Consider the following 24,389-nt stretch of genomic DNA (forward strand, 5'->3'; position numbering starts at 1 on the left):
GCGGAATCTCGCGAGAAAGAGGCAGGACCTCCTTAAGCCCGCCCACTCCGTAACCAATCCCCGCCAGCTATCCTTCCCGCCTAAACACCCCCCGCCAATGAGAGGCGGGAGGCGGGGAGATGCCCTCAGGGCGAGGCCACGCCCCCTTCTTCTTAGTCAAGAAGAGGCCGCCCCCCCGCTCAAACCACGCCTCCCTCCGCGCGGGGCCACGCCCTCTTCAGCCAGCGCCCCGCCCTCCGCGCCTCCCTATTAGACCAAGCCACGCCTTCAGTGCGGGGCCACGCCCCTAGCGAGACGACGCCCCGCCCTCCGCGCGGGACCACGCCCCCTCCCCTTGCGCGGCCACGCCTCCCGGAGGCGCCGCGCAGGCGCGCCGCGCATGCGCACACCCCTCCGCCGCCCCCTCCCCGAGTCACCTTGGGGCGCCGGCGGCTCCGGCCCCCCCCGGTCCCCGCGTCCCCCGGGCCTTGACCCCCGGCACCGGGGCCCGGCCGCCATGGCGGCGACACCGGCGGCCGAGCGGCCCAAGACCTCCCCGAAATCCGTCAAGTTTCTCTTCGGCGGCCTGGCCGGGTGAGAGCCCCCAAACCGGGACAACTCCCCCCCCCCAGGTCCCCTCAGCCCCCAAACCCCCCGCCCCCTGCAGTGTCCCCCAAAACCCCTCGCCCCCCCCCACCCCCGGCGTCTGCCCTGCCCCCCCAGTCACCCCCAAAACCCCGTCAGGGTCCCCGGCCCCCCAGACACCCCCAGCTCCCCAGCCCCTCCAATGCCCCCCAAATCCCCCTCAGCCCCCAAGCCCCCTCAGTGCCCCCAAGCCCCCTTCAGCCCCTCAGACCCCCCAAATCCCCCAGTGCCCCCAAATCCCCTCAGCCCCCCAAACTCCCTTAGATCCCCCAAGTCCCCCTCAGTGACCCCGCAACCCCTTCAGCCCCCCAAATCCCCCTCAGACCCTTCCAAACCCCCCTTCAGCCCCCCAAATCCCCCAGTGCCCCCCAAATCCCCCTCAGTTCCCCAAACTCCCTTAGACCCCAATCCCCCTCACTCCCCCAATCCCCCCAGTTCCCCAAAGCCCCCCCCCTCAGACCCCTCCCCAAACCCCCTTCAGCCCCCCAAATCCCCCAGTGCCCCCAAGCCCCCCTTCAGCCCCCCAAATCCCTCAGACCCTTCCAAACCCCCTTCAGCCCCCCAAATCCCCCCAGTGCCCCCCAAATCCCCCTCAGTGACCCTGCAACCCCCTTCAGCCCCCCAATCCCCCTCAGACCCTTCCAAACCCCCTTCAGCCCCCCATCCCCCCAGTGCCCCCCAAACCCCTCAGCCCCCAAATCCCCCAGTACCCCAAGCCCCTTCTGCCCCCCCCAAACCCCCTTAGACCCCCCCCCAAATCCCCTCAGTGACCCTGCAACCCCTTCAGCCCCCAAATCCCTCAGACCCTTCCAAACCCCCTTCAGCCCCCAAATCCCCCCAGTGCCCCCAAATCCCCTCAGTGACCCTGCAACCCCCTTCAGCCCCCCAATCCCCCTCAGACCCTTCCAAACCCCCCTTCAGCCCCCCATCCCCCAGTGCCCCCAAACCCCCTCAGCCCCCAAATCCCCCAGTACCCCCAAGCCCCTTCTGCCCCCCCCCCAAACCCCCTTAGACCCCCCAAACCCCTTCAGCCCCCCCACCCTCCCCACCCCCTCAGCTCCACGGGGGTGCTGGGTGGCTTTTGGGGCCCCCCCTTCCCCGCTGACCCCCCCACCCAGGATGGGGGCCACCGTCTTCGTGCAGCCCCTGGACCTGGTGAAGAACCGGATGCAGCTGAGCGGGGAGGGGGCGAAGGGGCGCGAGTACCCCACCAGCCTGCACGCCCTGGCCTCCATCCTGCGCCGCGAGGGGCTGCGCGGCATCTACACGGGGTAAGGGCCCCCCCGGGCCCCCCCGGGCCCCCCCTCCCCCCTGCCACCCCCTCGGAGCCTCTGGGGTCACCCAGGACCTTCCTGGGGTCACCCAGGACCCCCCCAAAATCCCCTGGGACCCCCTCAGAGCCTCTGGGGTCACCCAGGATCCCCATGGTGACCCAGGACCCCCCCCAAATCCCCTGGGACCCCCCCATATCCCCTGGGACCCCCATATCCCCTGGGACCCCCCAAAACCCCTCCGGGACCTGCCTGGCCCCCCAACCCCTCCGGGGTTACCCAGGACCCCCCCAGGGTGAATGAGGAGCCCCCCAAAACTCCCTGGGGCTCCCCCCAAACTCTCTGGGACCTGCTGGGACCCCCCAAATCCACCTGGGACCCCCTTGGGGTCACCCCTGACCCTCCTGACCCCCCCAAACCACCCAGGGTCACCCAGACCCACCCCAGACCCCCAAAACCCTCTGGGACCCCAGGGTTACCCAGGACCCCTGGGACCCCCCAGGGTCACCAGGACCCCCCTAAAGCCCCTGGGACCCCCCCAAACCTTTTGGGACCCACCCGGACCCCCCAAATCCACCTGGGACCTCCTGGGGTCTCCCCAGACCCCCCCCGGGTCCCCAGGACCCTCCTAGGTGCTGGGGACGCTTTGGGGGTCCTGGGGGTCCTGGGATGGTGTCAGAGTTTGGGGGCTCCTGGGAAGGGTGTGGGGGTTTTGGGGGTCCTGGGGTTGATGGGGGAATTTGGGGGTCCTGGGGCCAACGTGGAGGGTGTGAGGCTGGTTTGGGGGGTCCTGGGGCTGACGGTGGGGGTCTTGAGGATGATGTGGGGGTTTGGGGGGCTCCTGGGGCCGGTGGGGGTTTGGGGGGTCCTGGGGCTGGTTTTGGGGGTCTTGAAGATGATGTAGGGGGTTTTGGGGTCCCTGGGGCCGATGGGGTTTTGGGGGCTCCTGGGGCCGATGGGGGTTTGGGGGGTCCTGGGGCTGGTTTTGGGGGTCTTGAAGATGATGTAGGGGTTTTGGGGGTCCCTGGGGCCGATGGGGGTTTGGGGGTCCTGGGGCTGATGGGGGTTTGGGGGCTCCTGGGGCCGATATTGGGGTCCCTGGGGCCGATGCTGGGGGTCTTGGGGATGATGCGGGGCTTTGGGGGTCCTGGGGCCGATGGGGGTTTGGGGGTCCCTGGGGCCGATGGGGGAATTTGGGGGTCCTGGGGCCAACGTGGAGGGTGTGAGGCTGGTTTGGGGGTCCTGGGGCTGACGGTGGGGGGTCTTGAGGATGATGTGGGGGTTTGGGGGGCTCCTGGGGCCGATGGGGGTTTGGGGGTCCCTGGGGCTGATGGGGGTTTGGGGGTCCCTGGGGCCGATGGGGGTTTGGGGGCTCCTGGAGCTGGTTTTGGGGGTCTTGAAGATGATGTAGGGGGTTTTGGGGGTCCTGGGGCTGATGGGGGTTTGGGGGGCTCCTGGGGCCGATATTGGGGTCCCTGGGGTCGATGGGGGTTTTGGGGGGTCCTGGGGCCGATGGGGGTTTGGGGGTCCTGGGGCTGGTTTTGGGGGTCTTGAAGATGATGCAGGGCTTTGGGGGTCCCTGGGGCCGATGGGGGTTTGGGGGCTCCTGGGGCCGATGGGGGTTTGGGGGGTCCTGGGGCTGGTTTTGGGGGTCTTGAAGATGATGTAGGGGGTTTTGGGGGTCCCTGGGGCCGATGGGGGTTTTGGGGGTCCTGGGGCTGATGGGGGTTTTGGGGGGTCCTGGGGCCGATATTGGGGTCCCTGGGGCCGATGGGGGTTTTGGGGGTCCTGGGGCCAATGGGGGTTTGGGGGTCCTGGGGCTGGTTTTGGGGGTCTTGAAGATGATGTAGGGGTTTTGGGGGTCCCTGGGGCCGATGGGGGTTTTGGGGGCTCCTGGGGCCGATATTGGGGTCCCTGGGGCTGATGCTGGGGGTCTTGAGGATGATGCAGGGCTTTGGGGGTCCTGGGGCCGATGGGGGTTTGGGGGGTCCCTGGGGCCGATGGGGTTTGGGGGTCCCTGGGGCTGATGGGGGTTTTGGGGGTCCCTGGGGCTGATGGGGGTTTGGGGGCTCCTGGAGCTGGTTTTGGGGGTCTTGAAGATGATGTAGGGGGTTTTGGGGGTCCTGGGGCCGATGGGGGTTTGGGGGTCCCTGGGGCCGATATTGGGGTCCCTGGGGTCGATGGGGGTTTTGGGGGTCCTGGGGCCGATGGGGGTTTGGGGGTCCCTGGGGCCGATGCTGGGGGTCTTGGGGATGATGCGGGGCTTTGGGGGGTTCCCGGGCCCAACCCGGGGCTGCGCAGCCCCTGGGGGGCGGGGGCGGTGTTTGGGGGTGCCCCCGCTCGCCCCTCACCGCTGCCGCGCCCTTTTCTGATTTGTTTTATTTTCTTTCGGGGGGGGGGTCGCCGTCTCCCGGGGCCCCCCCGCGCGAGTCCCAAGCGTGCTTTCGGGGGCTGCCCCCTTTTTCCCCCCAGGCTGTCGGCGGGGCTGCTGCGCCAGGCCACCTACACCACCACGCGCCTGGGCATCTACAGCGTCCTGCTGGAGCGGCTGGGGGGGCCCGACGGGAGCCCCCCCCCCTTCCTGGCCAAGGCCGCCATCGGCATGACGGCCGGCGCCGCCGGCGCCTTCGTGGGCACCCCCGCCGAGGTGGCCCTCATCCGCATGACGGCCGACGGCAGGTGACCCCCCCCCAAATTACCCCCGACCCCCCCCCAAGTTCCGGGGTCCTCACCCTGACCCCCCCGCCCCCGGTTCCAGGCTGCCGCCGGCCGAGCGCCGCGGGTACCGCAACGTCTTCGACGCGCTGCTGCGGATGGCGCGGGAGGAGGGGGTGGCCACGCTCTGGAGGGTACGGGGGCGCAGGGGGACCCCAAAACCGCCCCCCCCCGTGACCCCCCCCCTTTACCCCACAGCCCCTCCCCCGGAGCTGTATGGGGAGGGGGGAGGGGGATATGGGGGTATGGGGGTGCAGGGGGATATGGGGGGTGGGGATGCAGGGGTACCCAAACCTCCTCCTCCCCCAGGGCTGCATCCCCACCACAGCGAGGGGGGAGGGGGTCTCCGTGCTCTGGGGAGTTTGGGGGCGGGGGGGATAGGGGGGTGCGGGGAGGTTTGGGGGTGCAGGGGTGGTTTGGGGGCGCGGGGGGATATGGGGGTGCGGGGGTTTTGGGGGTGCAGGTGGGGTTTTGGGGATGTGGGGGGTTTGGGGGTGTGGGGGGTTTTGGGGTGCAGGGGGATATGGGGGTGCAGGGGGATATGGGGGTGCGGGCGGGGTTTTGGGAGTGCAGGGGGATATGGGGGTGCAGGCAGGGTTTTGGGGGTGCAGGGGGTGCGGGCGGGTTTTGGGGGTGCGGGGGGGATATGGGGGTGCGGGCGGGGTGTGGGGGTGCAGGCGGGGCTTTGGGGCTGTGGGGGGATATGGGGGTGCGGGCAGGGTTTTGGGGTGCAGGGGGTTTTGGGGGTGCGGGGGATATGGGGGTGCAGGGGGTTTGGGGGTGGGGGTTTGGGGGTGCGGCGGGTTTTGGGGGTGTGGGGGATATGGGGGTGCGGGGGGTTTGAGGGGTGCGGGGGTTTGGGGGTGCAGGGGGGATATGGGGGTGCAGGGGGTTTGGGGGTGCAGGCGGGGCTTTGGGGCTGTGGGGGGATATGGGGGTGCGGGCGGGGTTTTGGGGGTGCAGGGGGGTGTGGGGGTGCGGGCGGGGTGTGGGGGTGCGGGCGGGTTTTGGGGGTGCGGGGGTTTTGGGGGTGCAGGGGTGGATATGGGGTGCAGGCGGGGTTTGGGGGTGCAGGCAGGGATATGGGGGTGCAGGCAGGATATGGGGGTGCAGGCAGGGATATGGGGGTGCAGGGGGGATATGGGGGTGCAGGCAGGGATATGGGGGTGCAGGGGGATTTGGGGGTGCAGGCAGGGATATGGGGGTGCAGGCAGGGTTTTGGGGTGCGGGCAGGGTTTTGGGGGTGCGGGCGGGGTTTGGGGTGCGGGGGTACCCCCTCACCGGGTGCCCCCCCAGGGCTGCATCCCCACCATGGCGCGGGCGGTGGTGGTGAACGCGGCCCAGCTCGCCTCCTACTCCCAGTCCAAGCAGTTCCTGCTCGACTCCGGTGAGTCCCGGGGGGCGGGGGGGGTCCCCAAAATCTGTGACCCCCCCTTTTTTTTCATCACCTCCCCCCACCTCTCATTTTTGGGGTTCCCCCCCCCTTTCCAGGGTATTTCCACGACGACATCCTCTGCCACTTCTGCGCCAGCATGATCAGCGGCCTGGTCACCACCGCCGCCTCCATGCCCGTCGACATCGTTAAGACCCGGTGGGTAACGAGGGGGGGACCCCCCCCTTAATTACACCCTTTTTTTGGGGGGGGTACCCCCAAATCTTCACCCCCAAATCTTCACCCCCAATCTCCCCCCCAGCATCCAAAACATGCGGACGATCGACGGGAAGCCCGAGTACCGCAACGGGCTGGTGAGCGAGCGAGCGGCTTTGGGGGGAGGAGGGGGGGCGTGTCCCGTTATTTTTGGGGGGTCCCCAGTTTTGGGGGCCCCCTGACCCCCCCTGCCCCCCCAGGACGTGCTGGTGAAGGTGGTGCGGTACGAGGGGTTCTTCAGCCTCTGGAAGGGCTTCACCCCCTACTACGCCCGGCTGGGCCCCCACACCGTCCTCACCTTCATCTTCCTCGAGCAGATGAACAAGTGGTACAGGAGGCTCTTCCTCAGCGCCTGAGCGGGGGCCGGCCCCGGGGGGGCCCCGTGCCCCCAGGGGGGCTGGGGGGCTCCCTATGGGGGCTGGGGGGCCCCATGGGGGTCCCTGTGTCTCTATGGGGGTCCCTGTGTCCCCAGGGGGCTGGGGGCTCCCTATGGGGCCTGGGGGGCCCCATGGGGGTCCCTGTGTCCCCACGGGGGCTGGGGGCTCCCTATGGGGCCTGGGGGCGTCCCCATGGGGGTCCCTCTGTCCCCACGGGGCCTGGGGGCTCCTATGGGGCCTGGGGGGCCCCGTGTCCCCAGGGGGCTGGGGGCTCCCTATGGGGCCTGGGGGCCCCATGGGGGGTCCCTGTGTCTCTATGGGGGTCCCTGTGTCCCCAGGGGGGCTGGGGGCTCCCTATGGGGGCTGGGGGCCCCGTGTCCCCAGGGGGCTGGGGGCTCCCTATGGGGGTCCCTGTGTCTCTATGGGGAGTCCCTGTGTCCCCACAGGGGCTGGGGGGCTCCCTATGGGGAGTGGGGGGCCCCATGGGGGTCCCTGTGTCTCTATGGGGGTCCCTGTGTCCCCACGGGGGCTGGGGGCTCCCTATGGGGGCTGGGGGGCCCCGTGTCCCCGCAGGGGCTGGGGGGCCCCATGTCCCTATGGCGGGGTCTCCGTGTCTCTATGGGGGTCCCCATGTCCTCATAGGGGCTGGGGGTCCCTATGGGGTGGTTTTGGGTCCCTATGGGGCATCTTGGGGTCCCCACAGCGGCTGGGGGCCCCTATGGGGGCTGGGGGTGGTTTTGGGTCCCCACAGGGCTGGGGGTCCCTATGGGGACTATGGGGTGTCGCTGGGGGCTGGGGGCTGATTCCGGGTCCCCAGGGGGCACCTCGGGGTCCCCATGTCCCTGTGGGGTGGCCCCATGGGGGTTGTGGGCCACCCTGGTGGCCCTATGGGGTGTCCCTGTGTCCCCAAGGGGCTGTGGGGTGGCCCCACGTCCCTATAGGGGCTATGGGGTGGCCCTATGGGGGGGGGGCTGTGGGGTGGCCCTATGGGGCAGCCCTGGGTCCTCCAAGGGGTTGTGGGGCAGCCCTATAGGGGCTGTGGGGCAGCTCTGGGTCCCAGTGGGGCGTCCCCATGTCCCTATAGGGGCTGTGGGGTGGCCCTGTGTCGCTATGGGGGGCTGTGGGGCAGCCTTGGGTCCCCTATGGGGGCTATAGGGTGTCCCCATGGGGGTTTATGGGGGGGCCCTGGGTGCCTATGGGGGCTGTGGGGTGCCCCCCATGTCCCCGTGGGGTGGCCCCAAAGATGTGGGGTGGCCCCACTTACCAGGTCAGTGCCCCCCCAATCTCCTGTGGGGCCGGACGCCTGGGCCCCCCCAACTTAGGGGTCTGGGGGGTCAAGTGCCCCACGGCGCCACCTCCCCCTTCTGCCCCACACTTGGGGTCCCCAGCCCCCCTCCTGCCCCACACCCCCTCGGGGGCCGGCGCAGCCCAGGGGCCGTGTTGGGGTCCGGTGCTTTATTGACAGCCGATGTCAAGGCCACGGTGTGGGGCAGGAGCCCCCAGCCCCCACCCCGCTCTGCCCCATAGCAGGCTCCCCCACCCCGCCGTGGGCGCCCCACGGCCCCGGGGCCTGGAAAGTGCTTCGGTAATGATTTCTCGTTATAAAATAATTAAAGCAAAATATACAGAGACGGCCCCGAGCGAGAGCGGCGAAGCGGGGCTGACCCACGGCGGGGTTGGGGGGCTGACCCACGGCGAGGGCTGACCCACGGCGAGGGCTGACCCACGGTGGGGGGATCTGGGGGGGGGGGTGTGTGTGTCCAAGGTGGGGCCCAGCCCCACACTGGGGGGACTTAGGGGTACTTGGGGGGGTCGAGTGTGCCCCACAGCCAGCCCTGCCCTACAGCAAGGGGAGTCCCGTGGTCCGCCCTGCCCCACAAGTGGCCCAGCCCCACGGCAGAGCCCCACAGCCAGCCCTGCCCCACAAGTGGCCCAGCCCCACGGCAGAGCCCCACGCCCACCCCTGCCCCACAACTGGGCCCCTCCCCCAAGTGGCCCAGCCCCACAGCAGGGCCCCCCAGCCCGACTATGGGGGGGGGGGGGCGGGTCCATCCGAGGGGGCGTGTCTGCCGCCTGTCCGTCACGCGGATGGGCGGGCCGTGGGCGTGGCCACCATCAGGGGGCGGCGCACGCTCACGAAGTACGCCTGGCTGCTGCCCCGCCCCCCCCCCCGAGGCGAAGAACACCTGGGCGGGGCCACGGGGGTCACGTGGTGGTGGTGGGCGGGGTCACGCGGAGGGGGAGGCCACTCCCCCCCGCCGGCCCCTGTGCGCCCTCCGTGTCCCCCCGTGTCCCCCCCAAGGTCTCCGTGTCCCCCCTGTCCCCTCGTGACCCCCTCCCCCGTCCCCCCATCCCCCATGTCCCCCAGTGTCCCCAATGTCCCTGCGTGGCCCCCGTCCCCCCAACGCCCCCATCCCCATGTCCCCCCTTGTCCCCAATGTCCCCCCATCCCCCAGTGTCCCCCTCCCCGTCCCCCCGCTGTCCCCATGTCCCCACCTGGGGGCGGGGTCTCTCCAGGACGGGGCCTGGGGGACCCCAAAATGGGGGAGGGGGAGGGCACCCCGCCCTCCCCCGTCACCGGGCTCACCTGGCGCGGAGGGCGGGGGAGGGGGCGACGGAGGCCGAGCGCTGGGGACCTGGGGGGACCCTGACATCAGGGACTTGGGGGCAGGGGGACCCCACATCTGGGACATGGGGGCAGAGATGGACCCCAGGAGTTGGGGGGCACTTGGGGGCACAGGGGACCCAGGAAAGGGACTTGGGGGGCACGGGGGACTTGGGGGCACAGGGGGACCCCAGGAGTTGGGGGCACAGGGGTACCCCCACATCAGGGGCTTGGGGGCACAGGGGGACCCCAGGAGTTGGGGGCACAGGGGTGCCCCCACATCAGGGGCTTGGGGGACTTGGGGGCACAAGGGGACCCCAATATCAGGGACTTGGGGCACGAGGGGTCCCCAGAACTGGGACTTGGGGGCAGAGATGGACCCCAGGAATTGGGGGCACGGGGGGAGACCCCACATCAGGGACTTGGGGGGCACAAGGGGACCCCAGAATGGGACTTGGGGGCACCGAGGGACCCTGGAACTTGGGGGCACAAGGGGGGAACCCCAGGACTTGGGGGCGCAGGGGACCCCGACCTCAGGCACTTGGGGGGCGCAGGGGACGCCCCAGGACTTGGGGGGCAGGGGGGTCCCCCAGAAGGTGCCGGGGGGGTCGGGGGGTCCCCGGGACGGGGGTGGCAGGTGGGGCCCCTCCCCCCCCCGGCCCTGACCTTGGGGGGCAGGTGGGGGGCGGGGTCCGAGTTGTGGCGCAGGACGGGGGGAGGGGGGCGGCTCCTGCAGCGACCGCGGCACCCCCGACGTCACCGCCGATGATGTCACCGCCGATGATGTCACTGATGTCACAGCCGCCACGGCCTTCAGGGGCACCCGAAGGGCCCGGTGGCTCTGGGGGGGGGAAGGGCGAGAGCGTCCCCGTGTGTCCCCTCCCCCGCAGGTGGCAGGGGTGGCGGTGTCACCCTCTGTCCCCAAGCCGGGCACCTCAACCCCCACCCTGTCCCCGTGTCCCCAAGTGCCACCCTCATCCCCAACTCCCCCCCCGTCCCCGTGTCCCCCCCATGTCCCACCCCCGCCCCCATGTCCCGCCCCGTCCCCTCGCCCTGTCACCGTGCCCCCCCCAAGCACCCCCTGTCCCCATGTCCCCCGTCCCTGTGTCCCCCCCACCTTGTGTGGCCTGCGCCTCTGCCTGCGGGGGAGGGGGGTGACCGGGACCCCCCCATCCCCCTCCCCAGAGCCCCCAGCCCCTGGGGGGGCCCCTCCCCCCACAGTGGGCCCAGGGGGACCCAGGGACACACGGGGGGACCCGGGGGACATGGGGGACAGGGGGCATGAGGGGGGCAGGGAGACAGGGGGACAGAGGGGGACATGAGGGGGCACAGGGACACAGGGGGACGGGGGGACATGGGGGACAGGGACACATAGGGGGACCCAGGAAGGACACGGGGGCACAAGGACACGGGGGGGACAGGGACACACAGGGACACGAGGTGGGGACAGGGACACGGGGGGCACAGGGACACAGCGGGGGACAGGGGGACGTGGAGGGGACAGGGGACGGGGGGATGGGGGACACAACGGGGGACAGGGACACGGGGGGACACAGGGATGGGGACGGGGGACGAGGGGGATGGGGGACACGGGCACAAGGGGGGACACAGGGACGGGGGGACAAGGGACGGGGGATGGGGGGACCCAGGGGGGAAGGAGAGGGGGGAGAGGGGACAGGGTGGCAGGAGAGGGGCAGGGAGGGGGGGACCAGGCCACGCCCCCAGGGAGTGGGTGTGGTCAGAGGGTGGGCGTGGCCATGGAAAGTGGGCGTGGCCATGTGGGGGTGGGTGTGGCTAAGGGGAAGTGGGTGTGGTTGAAGAAGTGAGTGTGGATGGGGAGAAGTGGGCAGGGCCAGGGAAAGTGGGTGGGGCCTGGGGAATGGGTGTGGCCATAAAGGGGGTGTGGTTACAGTAACAACGTGTGGCTGGGAAAGTGGGTGTGGCCTGGGAGTGGGTGTGGCTACAAGTGGGTGTGGCATCACAAAGTGGGCATGGCCAAAGTCGATACAGTATGAAAAAGTGGGTGTGGCCACACAAAGTGGGTGTGGGCTCTAGAAGGGGAGTGGCCAAGGGAGGGGGTGTGGCCAAGGGAGGGGGTGCAGCCAAGGGGAGCGGTTGGGGAACTGGGCGTGGCTTGTGGCGGTGGGCGTGGCCAGGGGGCGGAGCCCCCCACCAGCAGCGGGGCCTGGAGCTGCCGCTTGCTCCTCCTCCAGCGCCCGTGGGCGGGGCCTAGCGGGGGACCCCGCCCACACCCAGGCACCCGGGGGGGGACCCCGGTGTCCGGGGGGGACCCAGGAGCCTGGGGGGGACCCAGACATTGGGGTTCCCCCCCCCCCCGACCCCGTACCTGCTCGAGGGGACGCCGCTCCTCCGGCGGGGGCGGGGGGACCCCTCCCCCCAGCCCCTGCCCCACTTCCCCAGTGGGGGGAAGCCCCCCGGGACGCAGCCCCCCTCTTTCTGGGGCAGCCCCTGGGGGGAAACTGGGGGGGGGGAGCCCTTAAAGGACCCCCCCGTGGGGCCAGGTGACCTGCCTGGGTGGGAGGGGCACTGGGGGCAGTACTGGGGGGCACTGGGGGAGACTGGGGGGCACTGGGGGCACTGCAGGCAGTACTGGGAGGAACTGGGGGAGACTGGGGGCATTGCAGGCAGTACTGGGAGGAACTGGGGGAGACTGGGGGCACTGGGGGCAGTACTGGGAGGCACTGGGGGAGACTGGGGGCACTGGGGGCAGTACTGGGGGGCACTGGGGGAGACTGGGGCACTGGGGGCAGTACTGGGGGCACTGGGAGAGACTGGGGGCACTGGGGGCAGCTGGAGGCAGTACAGGGGGCACTGGGGACCCTGAAGGCAGTACTGGGGGGCACTGAAAACAGTACTGGGAAGCACTGGGGACCCTGAAGGCAGTACTGGGGGGCACTGGGAGGCACTGGGGGGGTGGGGTGTGTGTCCCCGCGCACAGCCCCCCTCCCGGGGGCCCCTCTTCTGAGGCCGCCCCCCCCCATCCCCCTTCCCTCACTCACCCGGAGGGAGGAGAGGTCGATATCATCCAACCCGCGGGCGGGGACGGCACCCGCCATGGCTGGGGGGGGTTTAACCGGGGAAGAACCGGGGAGGAACCGCCCCCCCCCCCCCCCCCCGGGCCGTGAGGGGACGGGACGGGCCCGGGGCCGCGGCGGCTCCGCCGCTGACTGGAAGCGCTGGCCCCGCCCCCGCCACACTGGGCATGCGCGGGAGGGGAGAGGGGCGGGGCCCGGCGCGAGGCGTTCCCGCTCTTTTCTTCCCGCCCTTTTGCTGTCGCTCGTCGGCCGGGCGACGTGAGGGGAGCGGGACGGGGGACAGGAGAGGGGACCCCGTGTCCGGGGGGGGGACAGGAGAGGGGACCCCATTCTCGAGGGGTGACAGGAGAGGGGACCCCGTGTCCGGGGGGGACAGGAGAGGGACCCCATTCTCGAGGGGGACAGGAGAGGGACCCCGTGTCCGGGGGGGGGACAGGAGAGGGACCCCATTCTCGAGGGGGACAGGAGAGGGCCCCCTGTCTGGGGGGGGGGGGACAGGGGACCCCATTCTCGAGGGGGACAGGAGAGGGGACCCCGTGTCCGGGGGGGACAGGACAGGGAACCCCATTCTCAAGGGGGACAGGAGAGGGGACCCCACGCCCGGGGGGGACAGCACAGGGGACCCCATTCTTGAGGGGGACAGGACAGGGACCCCATTCCCGGGGTGACAGAATAGGGGACCCCATGTCCAGGGGGGGTGACAGGAGAGGGGACCCCACGCCCGGCGGGGGGGACAGGAGAGGGGACCCCACGCCCGGGGGGGGGACAGGACAGGGGACCCCATTCTCGAGGGGGGGGACACAGGAGAGGGGTCCCCACGCCCGGGGGGGGGAGGACAAGAGAGGGGTCCCCACGCCCGGGGGTGGCAGCCCCCCCCAGCAGACAGACAAACAGAGGCAGCGAGTGGACAGAGCCATTTATCGTCCCCTGTCCCCCCCACCTCGGGGGGGTCCCCTCGCTGTGGGGGGGGTCCCCTCAGGCGGGGGGGCCGCCGTCGCCCCCCGGCAGGTCGGGGCCGGCCAGGACCTTGCGCTCCACCCCGGCCTGGGTGATGGCCGCCAGCCGGATCACCCCCCCGCTCGAGCCGTCCCTCGCCATCGCCAGCGCCAGCGCTGCGGGGACACAGGTCAGGGACCCCCGGTCCCCCCAAACCCTCCTGTCCCCCCAACCCCCTGTGTCCCCCTACCCATTGTCCCCCCAAACCCCCCATGTCCCCCAAACCCTCTGTGCCCCCTAAACCCCGCCTGGGTCCCCCAAACCCCTTGTCCCCTTCCCCACGTCCCCTCAAACCCCTCTGGGCCCCCTTAAACCCTGCGTGTCCCCCAAAACCCCCTTGGGCCCCCCAAAACCCGTCCCCTTCCCTTCCCCAGCCCCCTTAGCCCCCCATGTCCCCCAACCCCCCAAAACCCCTCATGTCCCCCCAACCCCCTAAAACTCCCCATGTCCCCCCAAACGCCTCTTTGCCCCCCAAAACCTCTCATGTCCCTCCCAACCCCCTAAAACTCCCCTGTCCCCCCCAAACGCCTCTGTGACCCCTTTAAACCCCCGTGTCTCCCCCAAACCCTCTGTACCCCCAAGCCCCCCAGGACCCCCAAAACCCCTCCATGTCCCTCCCCAACCCCCTAAAACTCCCCGTGTCCCCCCAAAGCCCCCAGGACCCCTCCCAATCCCCTTATGTCCCCCCAAACCCCTCCGTGCCCCCCAAACCCCTAAAACTCCCCGTGGCCCCCAAACCCCTCCATGCCCCCCAACCCCTCCATGCCCCCCAACCCCCTAAAACTCCCCCGTGTCCCCCCAAACCCCTCCGTGCCCCCTTAAACCCCCTCCATGCCCCCCAGCCCCTAAAACTCCCCGTGGCCCCCCAAACCCCCAGGACCCCTCCCAATCCCCTTATGTCCCCCCAACCCCTCCATGCCCCCCCAACCCCCTAAAACTCCCCCGTGTCCCCCAAACCCCCTCTGTGCCCCCTTAAACCCCCTCCCTGCCCCCCAAACCCCTAAAACTCCCCATGTCCCCCCAAACGCCTCTGTGCCCCCCAAACCCCTCCGTGCCCCCCAAACCCCCTCCCTGCCCCCCAACCCCTCCATGCCCCCCAGCCCCCTAAAACTCCCCCGTGTTCCCCAAACCCCCTCCGTGCCCCCCAGCCCCTAAAACTCCCCGTGGCCCCCAGGACCCCTCCCAATGCCCTTATGTCCCCCCAAACCCCTCCGTGCCCCCAAACCCCCCGTGGCCCCCCACCCCCCCGTGTGCCCCCGCCCCCAGCCATGGGGTGCCCCCACCCACCGCGGGCGACGAACTCCTGGCACTGGGGGCGGCTCATGCCGGGGCGGAAGGCGGCGTCCAGGAAGCCGTAGATGTAGGAGCTGCCCGAGCCCCCCACCGCGAAGGGCTGCCGCAGCAGCAGCCCCCATGGGCACCACGTACACCTGGGGGCACGCCGTCAGGGGCTGGGGGCTATGGGGAGCTATGGGGCTGGGGGCTATGGGGCAGGGGGGCAGCTATGGGGCAGGGGGCTATGGGGCAGGGGGGCTATGAGGCTGGGGGAGCTGGGGGTGCAGGAGGAGCCCCCCCATGCGCACCATGTACACCTGGGGGGCATGCCGTCAGGGGCTGGGGGCTATGGGGCAGGGGGGCTATGGGGCAGGGGGGCTATGGGGCAGCTATGGGGCTGGGGGAGCTATGGGGCAGGGGAGCTGGGGGTGCAGGAGGAGCCCCCATGGGCACCATGTACACCTGGGGGCACGCCGTCAGGGGCTGGGGGCTATGGGGCAGGGGGCTATGGGGAGCTATGGGGCTGGGGGGCAGCTATGGGGCAGGGGGGGCTATGGGGAGCTATGGGGCAGGGGGCTATGGGGCTGGGGGGAGCTATGGGGCAGGGGGGAGCTGGGGGTGCAGCAGGAGCCCCCATGGGCACCATGTACACCTGGGGGGCATGCCGTCAGGGGCTGGGGGCTATGGGGCAGGGGGGCTATGGGGCAGGGGGGGCTGTGGGGCAGGCTGGAGAAGATGGGGTGGGGCAGAGCGAGACACGATGGGGCCGAAAAGGGGATGCTGTGGGGCAGAGGGCCCCGCTATGGGGCACAGAAGAGTGCTATGGGGCAGATGAGACTCGCTATGGGGCAGACAAAAGGATACTGTGGGGCACAGGGCCCTGCTGTGGGGCAGAAAGGCCCTGCTATGGGGCAGAGAAGGGTGCTATGGGGCAGAGAGGCCCCGCTATGGGGCAGAAGCAGAGCCGCTAGCAGACCAGAAAGGACGGGGCAGGGCAGAGCGAGACGCGATGGGGCCGAAAAGGGGATGCTGTGGGGCGGAGGGCCCCGCTATGGGGCAGAGAGGCCCCGCTACAGGGCAGAGAGGCCCGCCCCACGGCCCACCTGCCCCCCGCGCCGTGGGTCCCAGCCGGCCACGATGACGCCGGCGCTCAGCTCCTCGCGGTAGCGGTAGCAGGTCTGCTGGAAGAGGCGGGCGGCCGTCCGCACCCGCGGCGGCTCCTCCAGCTCCACGCTGTGGGGCAGGGGCGGCCGTCAGCCCCACGGCGCCGGCCCCACGGCCGCCCCGCCCCACGGCCGCCCCGCCCGTACCTGTGGAAGGCCAGCTGATAGGCCACGGCGTCGGCCACCGCCTGGGTGTCGGCGGCGGAGCCCGAGCGGCAGCAGAAGATGCGGTCGTGGACGGGGGTCAGCTTGTCCGTCACGCGGTTGGCCACGTACGTCCTGATGGCGTCACGATGACGTCACGATGACATCACGATGACGTCACGCCCGCCGGCCCCAGGACCACCCTCCCCCCGCCCGCGGTCGCGGCGATGACGGGCGCGTCGCGGTGACGACGGAGGGCGTGGCGGCGCCTGGGAACACCCCCCGCAGGGGGGGGTGGAAGTGACGTCACAGTGACATCACGGCGGACGCCACAGCGACGGGCGAGGCGCGGGTGACAAGCCCCTGACGGGCGTCGCGGTGACAAGCGCGTCGCGGTGACACCGGAGGGGCTGGGGACGACTGGTGGCACCTGGGACCGACCCCACGGCCGGGGGTGATGTCACGGTCATGTAAAGTGACATCACGGTGACATCATCGCGGCAACCCGGGTGACGCCGTGCCAACAGGCTGCCTGTGACGCCGCCGCGACGCGGGAGCCGGTGACAGCCCCGTCGCGGTGACACCCCCCAGGCCTGGGGACGGCCCCCGAACCCCCTCTGTGACATCGCTGGCGACATCGCCGCTGACATCGCAGGTGACGTCACCGGCGGCGCCCCTCACCCGGCGGTGGTGCGGGAGTCGGCCCCGATGACGACGCCGCCGTCGAACTCCACGGCCATGATGGTCGTCTGGGGGGAGGGAGGGGGGGCTGCGCTGGGGGGCACCGACCCCTGCCCCATAACCGCCCCCATAGGGGTCTCTCTGCCCTATAGCACCCCCCTGCCCCATAACAACCCCTGCCCCATAGCTGCCCCCCCATAGGCGTCCCTCTGCCCCATAGCACCCCTCTGCCCTATAACCGCCCCCCATAGGGGTGCCTCTGCCCCATAGCACCCCCCTGCCCCATAACTGCCCCCCCATAGGGGTCCCTCTGCCCCATAGCACCCCCTGCCCCATAACTGCCCCCCATAGGGGTCCCTCTGCCCCATAGCACCCCCTGCCCCATAACTGCCCCCATAGGCGTCCCTCTGCCCCGTAGCACCCCTCTGCCCTATAACCGCCCCCCATAGGTGTCCCTCTGCCCCATAGCACCCCTCTGCCCTATCGCACCCCCTGCCCCATAACTGCCCCCATAGGGGTGCCTCTGCCCCATAGCACTCCTCTGCCCCATAACTGCCCCCCCACAGGGGTGCCTCTGCCCCATAGCACCCCTCTGCCCCATAACTGCCCCCCATAGGGGTCCCTCTGCCCCATAGCACCCCCTGCCCCATAACTGCCCCCCATAGGGTCCCTCTGCCCCATAACTCCCCCCAGCCCCATAAGCTCACCCCCAGCCCCCCATATGGGTTCTTCCTGCCCTATAGGCCCCCCAGCCCCACAACCTCACTCCCGCAGGCCCCACAGGAGGTCCCTCTGCCCCATAACTCTTCTGCCAGCCCCACAACCTCCTCCTCCTCCTACCCCATAACTCCCCCAGCCCCACAACCTCACCCCCAGCCCCCTATGTGGCTGCTCCCAGCCCCATAACCCCCCCAGTCCCCCATGTAGCTCCCTCCAGCCCCACAACCTCCCCTCCTGCCCCACAACTCTCCCCCAGCCCCATAACTGCCCCCCAGCTCCCCATGTGGCTGCTCCCAGCCCCACAGCTCCCCCAAGCCCCACAACCTCCCCCTCCTGCCCCACAACTCCTCCCCCAGCCCCACAACTCCCCCCCAGCCAGGTCCCTCTGCCCCACAGCTCCCCCTCCTGCCCCACAACCTCCCCTCCTGCCCCACAACCTCCCCCAGCCCCACAACCGCTCCCTCCTGCCCCACAACTCCCCCCAGCCCCCTCATGTAGCTCCCCCAGCCCCATAACCGCCCCCTCCTGCCCCACAACTCCCCCAGCCCCATAACTGCCCCCAGCCAGGTCCCTCTGCCCCATAACTCCCCCCAGCCCCCGCCCCCCACTCACGCCGGTGCTGACGGGCTCCGCCGCCGCCCGCACCGTCACCGCCGCCATCTTCCCCCGCGCGTTGCGGCGCGACGGCTGCTTGACGGCAGCGCGGCGGGTAACCCGGAGCGGCCGTAAAGCGCGGCGCTTGACGGCAGCGTGGCGCCCGGCGCTGAACGGCAGCATGGGGCCCGCCGAGCTTTACGGCAGCGTGGGGCAGCCGGGCTTTACGGCGGCGTGGCGCCAGTCGAGCTTTACGGCAGCGTGGGGCAGCCGAGCTTTACGGCGGCGTGGCCTCCGCCGAGCTTTACGGCAGCGTGCCGCCCGACGAGCTTTACGGCGGCGTGGCCTCCGCCGAGCTTTACGGCAGCGTGGTGCCCGCCGAGCTTTACGGCAGCGTGGCACAGGGGCGGCCGGGACCCAGGGTGGGGAGGGGGTGCGCGGGGAGGGGAGGGGCGGGACGTGTGGGGACACGGGGGGCGGCACCGACCCCAGTGCCTCCCAGTGCCCCCAGACCCCGATACCCCCCATGGCACCCCAAGACCCCCAGTGCCTCCCAGTACGCACCAGTACCCCCAGTGTCCCCCAATGCTCCCCAGTGCCCCCCCCCAGTGTCACCCAGTGTCACCCCAGACCCCTCCCCCCGGGGCCGGTTCGGGCGGGGCCGGGGGCTGCTGGGGGGGCGGGGCCAAGGGCGGGGTCAGGAGGGTCCCTGGGGTCACCGCCCTCCTCCCCCCCTGCTCCCGGCCCCGCCCCCCCCCCCGCGGGGTTGATCATCACGGGGCGGGGGGAGGGGCAGGGGCAGGGGCAGGGGCCGGGTGTCACCCATCCCCCAGGGGACCCGGGTGGGTGGGGACCCTCCCCCTCCCCTCCTCTCCCCTCCCCCAGAGGGTGTCCCCTCCCCACCCCCAGGGAAGGAGACGGCAGCGGCCTCGTCACCGCGTTTAATGGGGGGGATGGGGGGACACGGGGGGTGGGGGGATGGGGGGTGAATGAAGGACATGGGGGGACATGAGGGTCAGGGGGATGGGGGCACAGGGGGGCCATGGGGGGTCAGGGGGCACAGGGGGTATGTGAGGGGCACGGGGGGATGTGGGGTTCTGGGGGCACGGGGGTCAGGGGGGATGGGGGCACGGGGGAATGTGAGGGGCACGGGGGGTCAGGGGGATGTGGGGGGATGGGGGCGTCAGGGGGCACAGGGGGATGGGGGCCAGGGGGATGGGGGCACGGGGGATGGGGGTCAGGGGTCAGGGGGCACGGGGGATGTGGGGGGGGACGGGGGGGTCAGGGGGCACGGGGGATGGGGGTCGGGGGTCAGGGGGCAGAGGGGGGGATGTGGGGGCACGGGGGGATGGGGGCCAGGGGGATGGGGGGCACGGGGGGATGGGGGTCGGGGGGTCAGGGGGCAGAGGGGGATGTGGGGGGCACGGGGGGGTCAGGGGTCGGGGGTCAGGGGTCGGGGGTCAGGCGCAGCAGTAGAGCTGGGCGCTGTTGAGGGCGGTGTCGTCCCCGCGGGGCTGGGGGGGCTCCAGGCGCGTGCGCAGGCCGCAGACGCCGCCCCCGGGGGGGCAGGGCCGGCTCCAGTTGCCCCAGGCCCCCGCGGGGCCCCCCCGGCCCCCCAGCACCCCCCCGCCGGAGCAGGCGGCGTCCAGGCTGTTGGCGGCCGTGTCGTCCCACAGCCCCCGGGGCCCCTCCACCCGCAGGCGGAAGGCGACGAGGTGCTGGCCCGGGGCGCAGCGCAGGGGGGGGGACCAGGCGCCGCGCCTGGGGGGGCACGGGCGTGTGGGGGCACCGGCCGCCAGCGGGCACCTCCCCACCCCCCCCCCCGGGGACCCCCTGGGGGGCGGGGGGCACCGGGGGGGGCGTGGATGGGGCGTGGTGGTGGCCGTGGATGGGGTGTGGTGGTGGCCGTGGATTGTGGTGGCCATGAACAGGGCGTGGTGGCCATGGATGGGGCGTGGTGGCCATGGACAGGGTGTGGTGGCCGTGAACAGGGTGTGGTGGCCGTGAACAGGGTGTGGTGGCCATGGACGGGGTGTGGTGGCCGTGGACGGGGTGTGGTGGCCGTGAACAAGGTGTGGTGGCCATGGACGGGGTGTGGTGGCCGTGGACGGGGTGTGGTGGCCGTGGATGGGGCGTGGTGGCCATGGATGGGGTGTGGTGGCCGTGGACAGGGCGTGGTGGTGGCCATGGATGGGGTGTGGTGGCCGTGGACAGGGTGTGGTGGCCATGGACAGGGTGTGGTGGCCGTGGACGGGGTGTGGTGGCCATGGATTGTGGTGGCCATGAACAGGGCGTGGTGGCCATGGACGGGGTGTGGTGGCCATGGATTGTGGCGGCCATGAACAGGGCGTGGTGGCCATGGACGGGGTGTGGTGGCCATGGATTGTGGCGGCCATGAACAGGGCGTGGTGGCCATGGACGGGGTGTGGTGGCCATGGACGGGGTGTGGTGGCCGTGGATGGGGCGTGGTGGCCATGGATTGTGGTGGCCATGGATGGGGTGTGGTGGCCATGGAGGGACATTGTGGTGGCCATGGATGGATTGTGGTGGCCGTGGATGGGGCATGGTGGCCATGGACAGGGTGTGGTGGCCATGGATGGATTGTGGTGGCCATGGATGGATTGTGGTGGCCGTGGATGGGGCATGGTGGCCGTGGATGGGGCATGGTGGCCATGGAGGGACATTGTGGTGGCCATGGACGGGGCGTGGGGGGCGTGGATGGGGTGTGGTGGCCGTGGAGGGTCACCGTGGTGGCCACGGAGGGACATTGTGGTGGCCATAGATGGGTTGTGGTGGCCATGGAGGGACATCATGGTGGCCATGGACGGGGTGTGGTGGCCATAGATGGGTTGTGGTGACCACGAGAAAGCATTGTGATAGCCATGGATGGGTTGTGGTAGCCATGCAGGAACATTGTAGTGGCCGTGGATGGGTTATGGTGGCCATGGATGGGGCGTGGTGGCCATGGATAGGTCGTGGTGGCCATGGAGGGACACCATGGTGGCCACAGATGGGTTGTGGTGGTCGTAGCTGGGTTGTGGTGGGCGTGGATGGGTCATAGTGGCCATGGAAGAAAGTCATGGTGGCCATGGACGGGTTGTAGTGGCCATGGAGGAACATTGTGGTGGCCATGGGTGGCTTCTGGTGGCCATGGATGGGGTGTGGTGGCCATGGAGGGACACCATGGTGGCCATGGATGGGTCCTGGTGGCCATGGAGGAAGATCCTGGTGGTGGGGGCACCACGCGTGGGGAGCTCGTGGCCACCATCGTCACCTCCGATGGGTGTCCCAGGGCCACCACAGACAGGGGCCCCACGGCCACCCCCATCACCCCACACGGCCACCCCACGGCCACCCCATCCAGGGACCCCATGGCCACCACCCCCACCCCACATGGCCACCCCATGGCCACCCCATCCAGGGACCCCATGGCCACCACCCCCACCCCATGGCCACCCCCATCACCCCACATGGCCACCCCATCCAGGGACCCCACGGCCACCCCATGGCCACCCCACGGCCACCCCTATCACCCCACATGGCCACCCCATGGCCACCCCATCCAGGGACCCCATGGCCACCACCCCCACCCCACATGGCCACCCCACGGCCACCCCATCCAGGGACCCCATGGCCACCCCACGGCCACCCCCATCACCCCACATGGCCACCCCATGGCCACCCCATCCAGGGACCCCATGGCCACCCCATGGCCACCCCCATCACCCCACATGGCCACCCCACAGCCACCCCTCCAGGGACCCCACGGCCACCCCACGGCCACCCCCTCCAGACGGCCACCCCATGGCCACCCCCATCACCCCACATGGCCACCCCATCCAGGGACCCCATGGCCACCACCACCCACCCCACGGCCACCCCAGAGCCACCCCACGGCCACCCCCATCACCCCACATGGCCACCCCACAGTCACCCCATCCAGGGATCCCATGGCCACCACTGTCACCCCACACGGCCACCCCACGGCCACCCCATCCAGGGACCCCATCACCCCACAGCCACCCCCTCCAGGGACCCCATGGCCACCCCACGGCCACCCGCGTCACCCCACACGGCCACCCCACGGCCACCCCATCCAGGGACCCCATGGCCACCACCCCCACCCCACATGGCCACCCCACGGCCACCCCATTCAGGGACCCCATGGCCACCCCTGTCACCCCACATGGCCACCCCATGGCCACCCCATCCAGGGACCCCATGGCCACCCCATGGCCACCCCCATCACCCCACATGGCCACCCCACGGCCACCCCCTCCAGGGACCCCACGGCCACCCCATGGCCACCCCATCCAGGGACCCCATGGCCACCCCATGGCCACCCCCATCACCCCACATGGCCACCCCATCCAGGGATCCCATGGCCACCACTGATGGCCACCCCACGGCCACCCCTATCACCCCACATGGCCACCCCATGGCCACCCCATCCAGGGACCCCATGGCCACCACTGTCACCCCACGGCCACCCCTATCACCCCACATGGCCACCCCATGGCCACCCCATCCAGGGACCCCACGGCCACCCCATCACCCATGGCCACCCCAGAGCCACCCCATCCAAGGACCCCACGGCCACCCCATGGCCACCCCACGGCCACCCCCATCACCCCACATGGCCACCCCATCCAGGGACCCCACGGCCACCCCATGGCCACCCCACGGCCACCCCCATCACCCCACACGGCCACCCCATGGCCACCCCATCCAGGGACCCCATGGCCGCCACTGTCACCCCACATGGCCACCCCATGGCCACCCCCTCCAGGGACCCCACGGCCACCCCATGGCCACCCCCATCACCCCACATGGCCACCCCCTCCAGGGACCCCACGGCCACCCCTATCACCCCACATGGCCACCCCATGGCCACCCCATCCAGGGACCCCATGGCCACCCCACGGCCACCCCCTCCAGGGACCCCACGGCCACCCCATGGCCACCCCCATCACCCCACATGGCCACCCCATCCAGGGATCCCACGGCCACCACTGTCACCCCACACGGCCACCCCATGTCCACCCCACGGCCACCCCCATCACCCCACACGGCCACCCCATGGCCACCCCATCCAGGGACCCCATGGCCACCCCATGGCCACCCCACGGCCACCCCCATCACCCCACATGGCCACCCCATCCAGGGACCCCACGGCCACCCTATGGCCACCCCATGGCCACCCCCATCACCCCACATGGCCACCCCATGGCCACCCCATCCAGGGACCCCACGGCCACCCCTATCACCCCACATGGCCACCCCATCCAGGGACCCCACGGCCACCACTGTCACCCCACACGGCCACCCCCCGGCCACCCCCATCCCCCGCGCCCCCGTCACTCACGGCCCCTCGCTGGACGTGGCCGTCCCCGCGCCGCCGCAGAGCAGCCGGATCCCGTTGAGGGCCGTGTCGTCCCCAAAGAAACCCCGGGGGGGCTCAACCTGGGGGACGCCGGGGGGCCGTCACCCCGCGTGTCCCCCGCGTGTCCCCCGCGTGTCCCCGTCCCCCGCGCTCCCCCCCCACCTTCAGCTGGAAGCCGGTGGCGTAGAAACCTTCGGGGCAGAACTCGGGCTCCCCCCACTCGCCCCACGGCCCCCCGTTGTCCACGGAGATCACGGTGGTGGTGGCATCTCCGAGCCACCCCTGGGCCAGGGCCACCAGGGCCACCAGGGCCACCCGCGGGCGCAGGGACGAGGCCATGGCTGCGGCCCCCTGGGTGCCACCTCGCCCCCTTTATACCCCCCCCGCTTTGTCCCCACGCTGGGGACAAAGACCCCGAGGACACGGGGACGGGGAGGTGACACCAAGGGTGTCCTATAGCGTCGTGCCACGTCCGCCCTCGCCGCCGGCGGGTGTCCCCCGTCCCGTCCCCCCCGCCCCGAGGGGTCACCTGCCGTGGGCCCGTCGGGGGTGACGCCCCGGGGGCCACCGCGGTGCCCCCCGGCCGTGCCGGCGGCCGCCTCCGCCCCCCTGGCCCAGGGCTCCCGTTGGCTCGGCCCGCGGCACCCGGCCCCTGCGGGCACGGGGGGTCCGGGGGGGTCCGGAGAGGCACCCGAGGGGTGTCCCGGGGCCCTCCGAGCCCCTCGGGTCACGTTTTGGGGTGACCCGGAGCCTCCAACCCCCTCAGGTGACATTTTGGGGGGACCCAGGTCTCTCTGAACTCCCCAGGTCACGTTTTGGGGTGCCCTGGACCCTCCAGACCTCTCAGGTCACGTTTTGGGGTGCCCCAGGCCCCTCCGAAACCCTCAGGTGACATTTTGGGGTGCCCCAGTCCCCTCTGAACGCCTCAGGTGACATTTTGGGGTGACTTGAGGATCTCTGAACCCCTCAGGTCATGGTTTGGGCTGTCCTGGGGTCCTCTGAACCCCTCGGGTCACGTTTTGGGGTGCCCCAGGCCCCTCTGAACCCCTCAGGTCACATTTTGGGGTGACCCAGGACCCTCTGGACCCCTCAGGTCACGTTTTGGGGTGCCCTGGGGTCCTCCGAACCCTTCCAGCT

General features: G+C 71.1%; 2 protein-coding genes and 1 long non-coding RNA gene across 3 annotated transcripts; 1 reads left to right on the plus strand and 2 right to left on the minus strand.

Annotated features, from left to right (window-relative positions):
* The first annotated feature begins 389 nt into the window (after nt 1-389).
* On the plus strand, nt 390-6,709 carry SLC25A11 (solute carrier family 25 member 11). Its single transcript, XM_072848653.1, has 8 exons — nt 390-573; nt 1,743-1,895; nt 4,368-4,574; nt 4,654-4,744; nt 5,907-5,997; nt 6,102-6,201; nt 6,305-6,356; nt 6,459-6,709. The coding sequence occupies exons 1-8, from the start codon at nt 497-499 to the stop codon at nt 6,612-6,614; spliced, it is 927 nt and encodes a 308-aa protein (XP_072704754.1). The 5' UTR covers nt 390-496; the 3' UTR covers nt 6,615-6,709.
* Nucleotides 6,710-9,211: 2,502 nt separating this feature from the next.
* LOC140645291 (uncharacterized) lies at nt 9,212-12,368 on the minus strand. The gene is made up of 3 exons (XR_012039968.1): nt 12,261-12,368; nt 9,907-10,081; nt 9,212-9,271 (listed from the first exon to the last, which is right to left on the minus strand). It is a non-coding gene; the product is annotated as an uncharacterized lncRNA (long non-coding RNA).
* An 832-nt stretch (nt 12,369-13,200) lies between these two features.
* On the minus strand, nt 13,201-18,067 carry PSMB6 (proteasome 20S subunit beta 6). Its single transcript, XM_072848652.1, is given in 7 exon segments — nt 13,201-13,408; nt 14,580-14,704; nt 14,706-14,722; nt 15,671-15,800; nt 15,878-16,009; nt 16,556-16,623; nt 17,888-18,067. Coding segments are annotated over 7 exon segments (774 nt in total). The 5' UTR covers nt 18,053-18,067; the 3' UTR covers nt 13,201-13,271.
* Nucleotides 18,068-24,389: the final 6,322 nt, after the last annotated feature.

The sequence above is a fragment of the Ciconia boyciana genome, chromosome 32, assembly GCF_034638445.1.
Source record: "Ciconia boyciana chromosome 32, ASM3463844v1, whole genome shotgun sequence".
Taxonomy (NCBI): domain Eukaryota; kingdom Metazoa; phylum Chordata; class Aves; order Ciconiiformes; family Ciconiidae; genus Ciconia; species Ciconia boyciana.

Coding starts and splice junctions, on each gene's coding strand:
- SLC25A11 (XM_072848653.1), top strand. CDS start 497: ATGGCGGCGACACCGGCGGCCGAGCGGCCCAAGACCTCCCCGAAATCC. Junction 574..1,742: donor CTCTTCGGCGGCCTGGCCGG/GTGAGAGCCCCC, acceptor CCCCCCACCCAG/GATGGGGGCCACCGTCTTCG. Junction 4,575..4,653: donor CGCATGACGGCCGACGGCAG/GTGACCCCCCCC, acceptor CCCCGGTTCCAG/GCTGCCGCCGGCCGAGCGCC.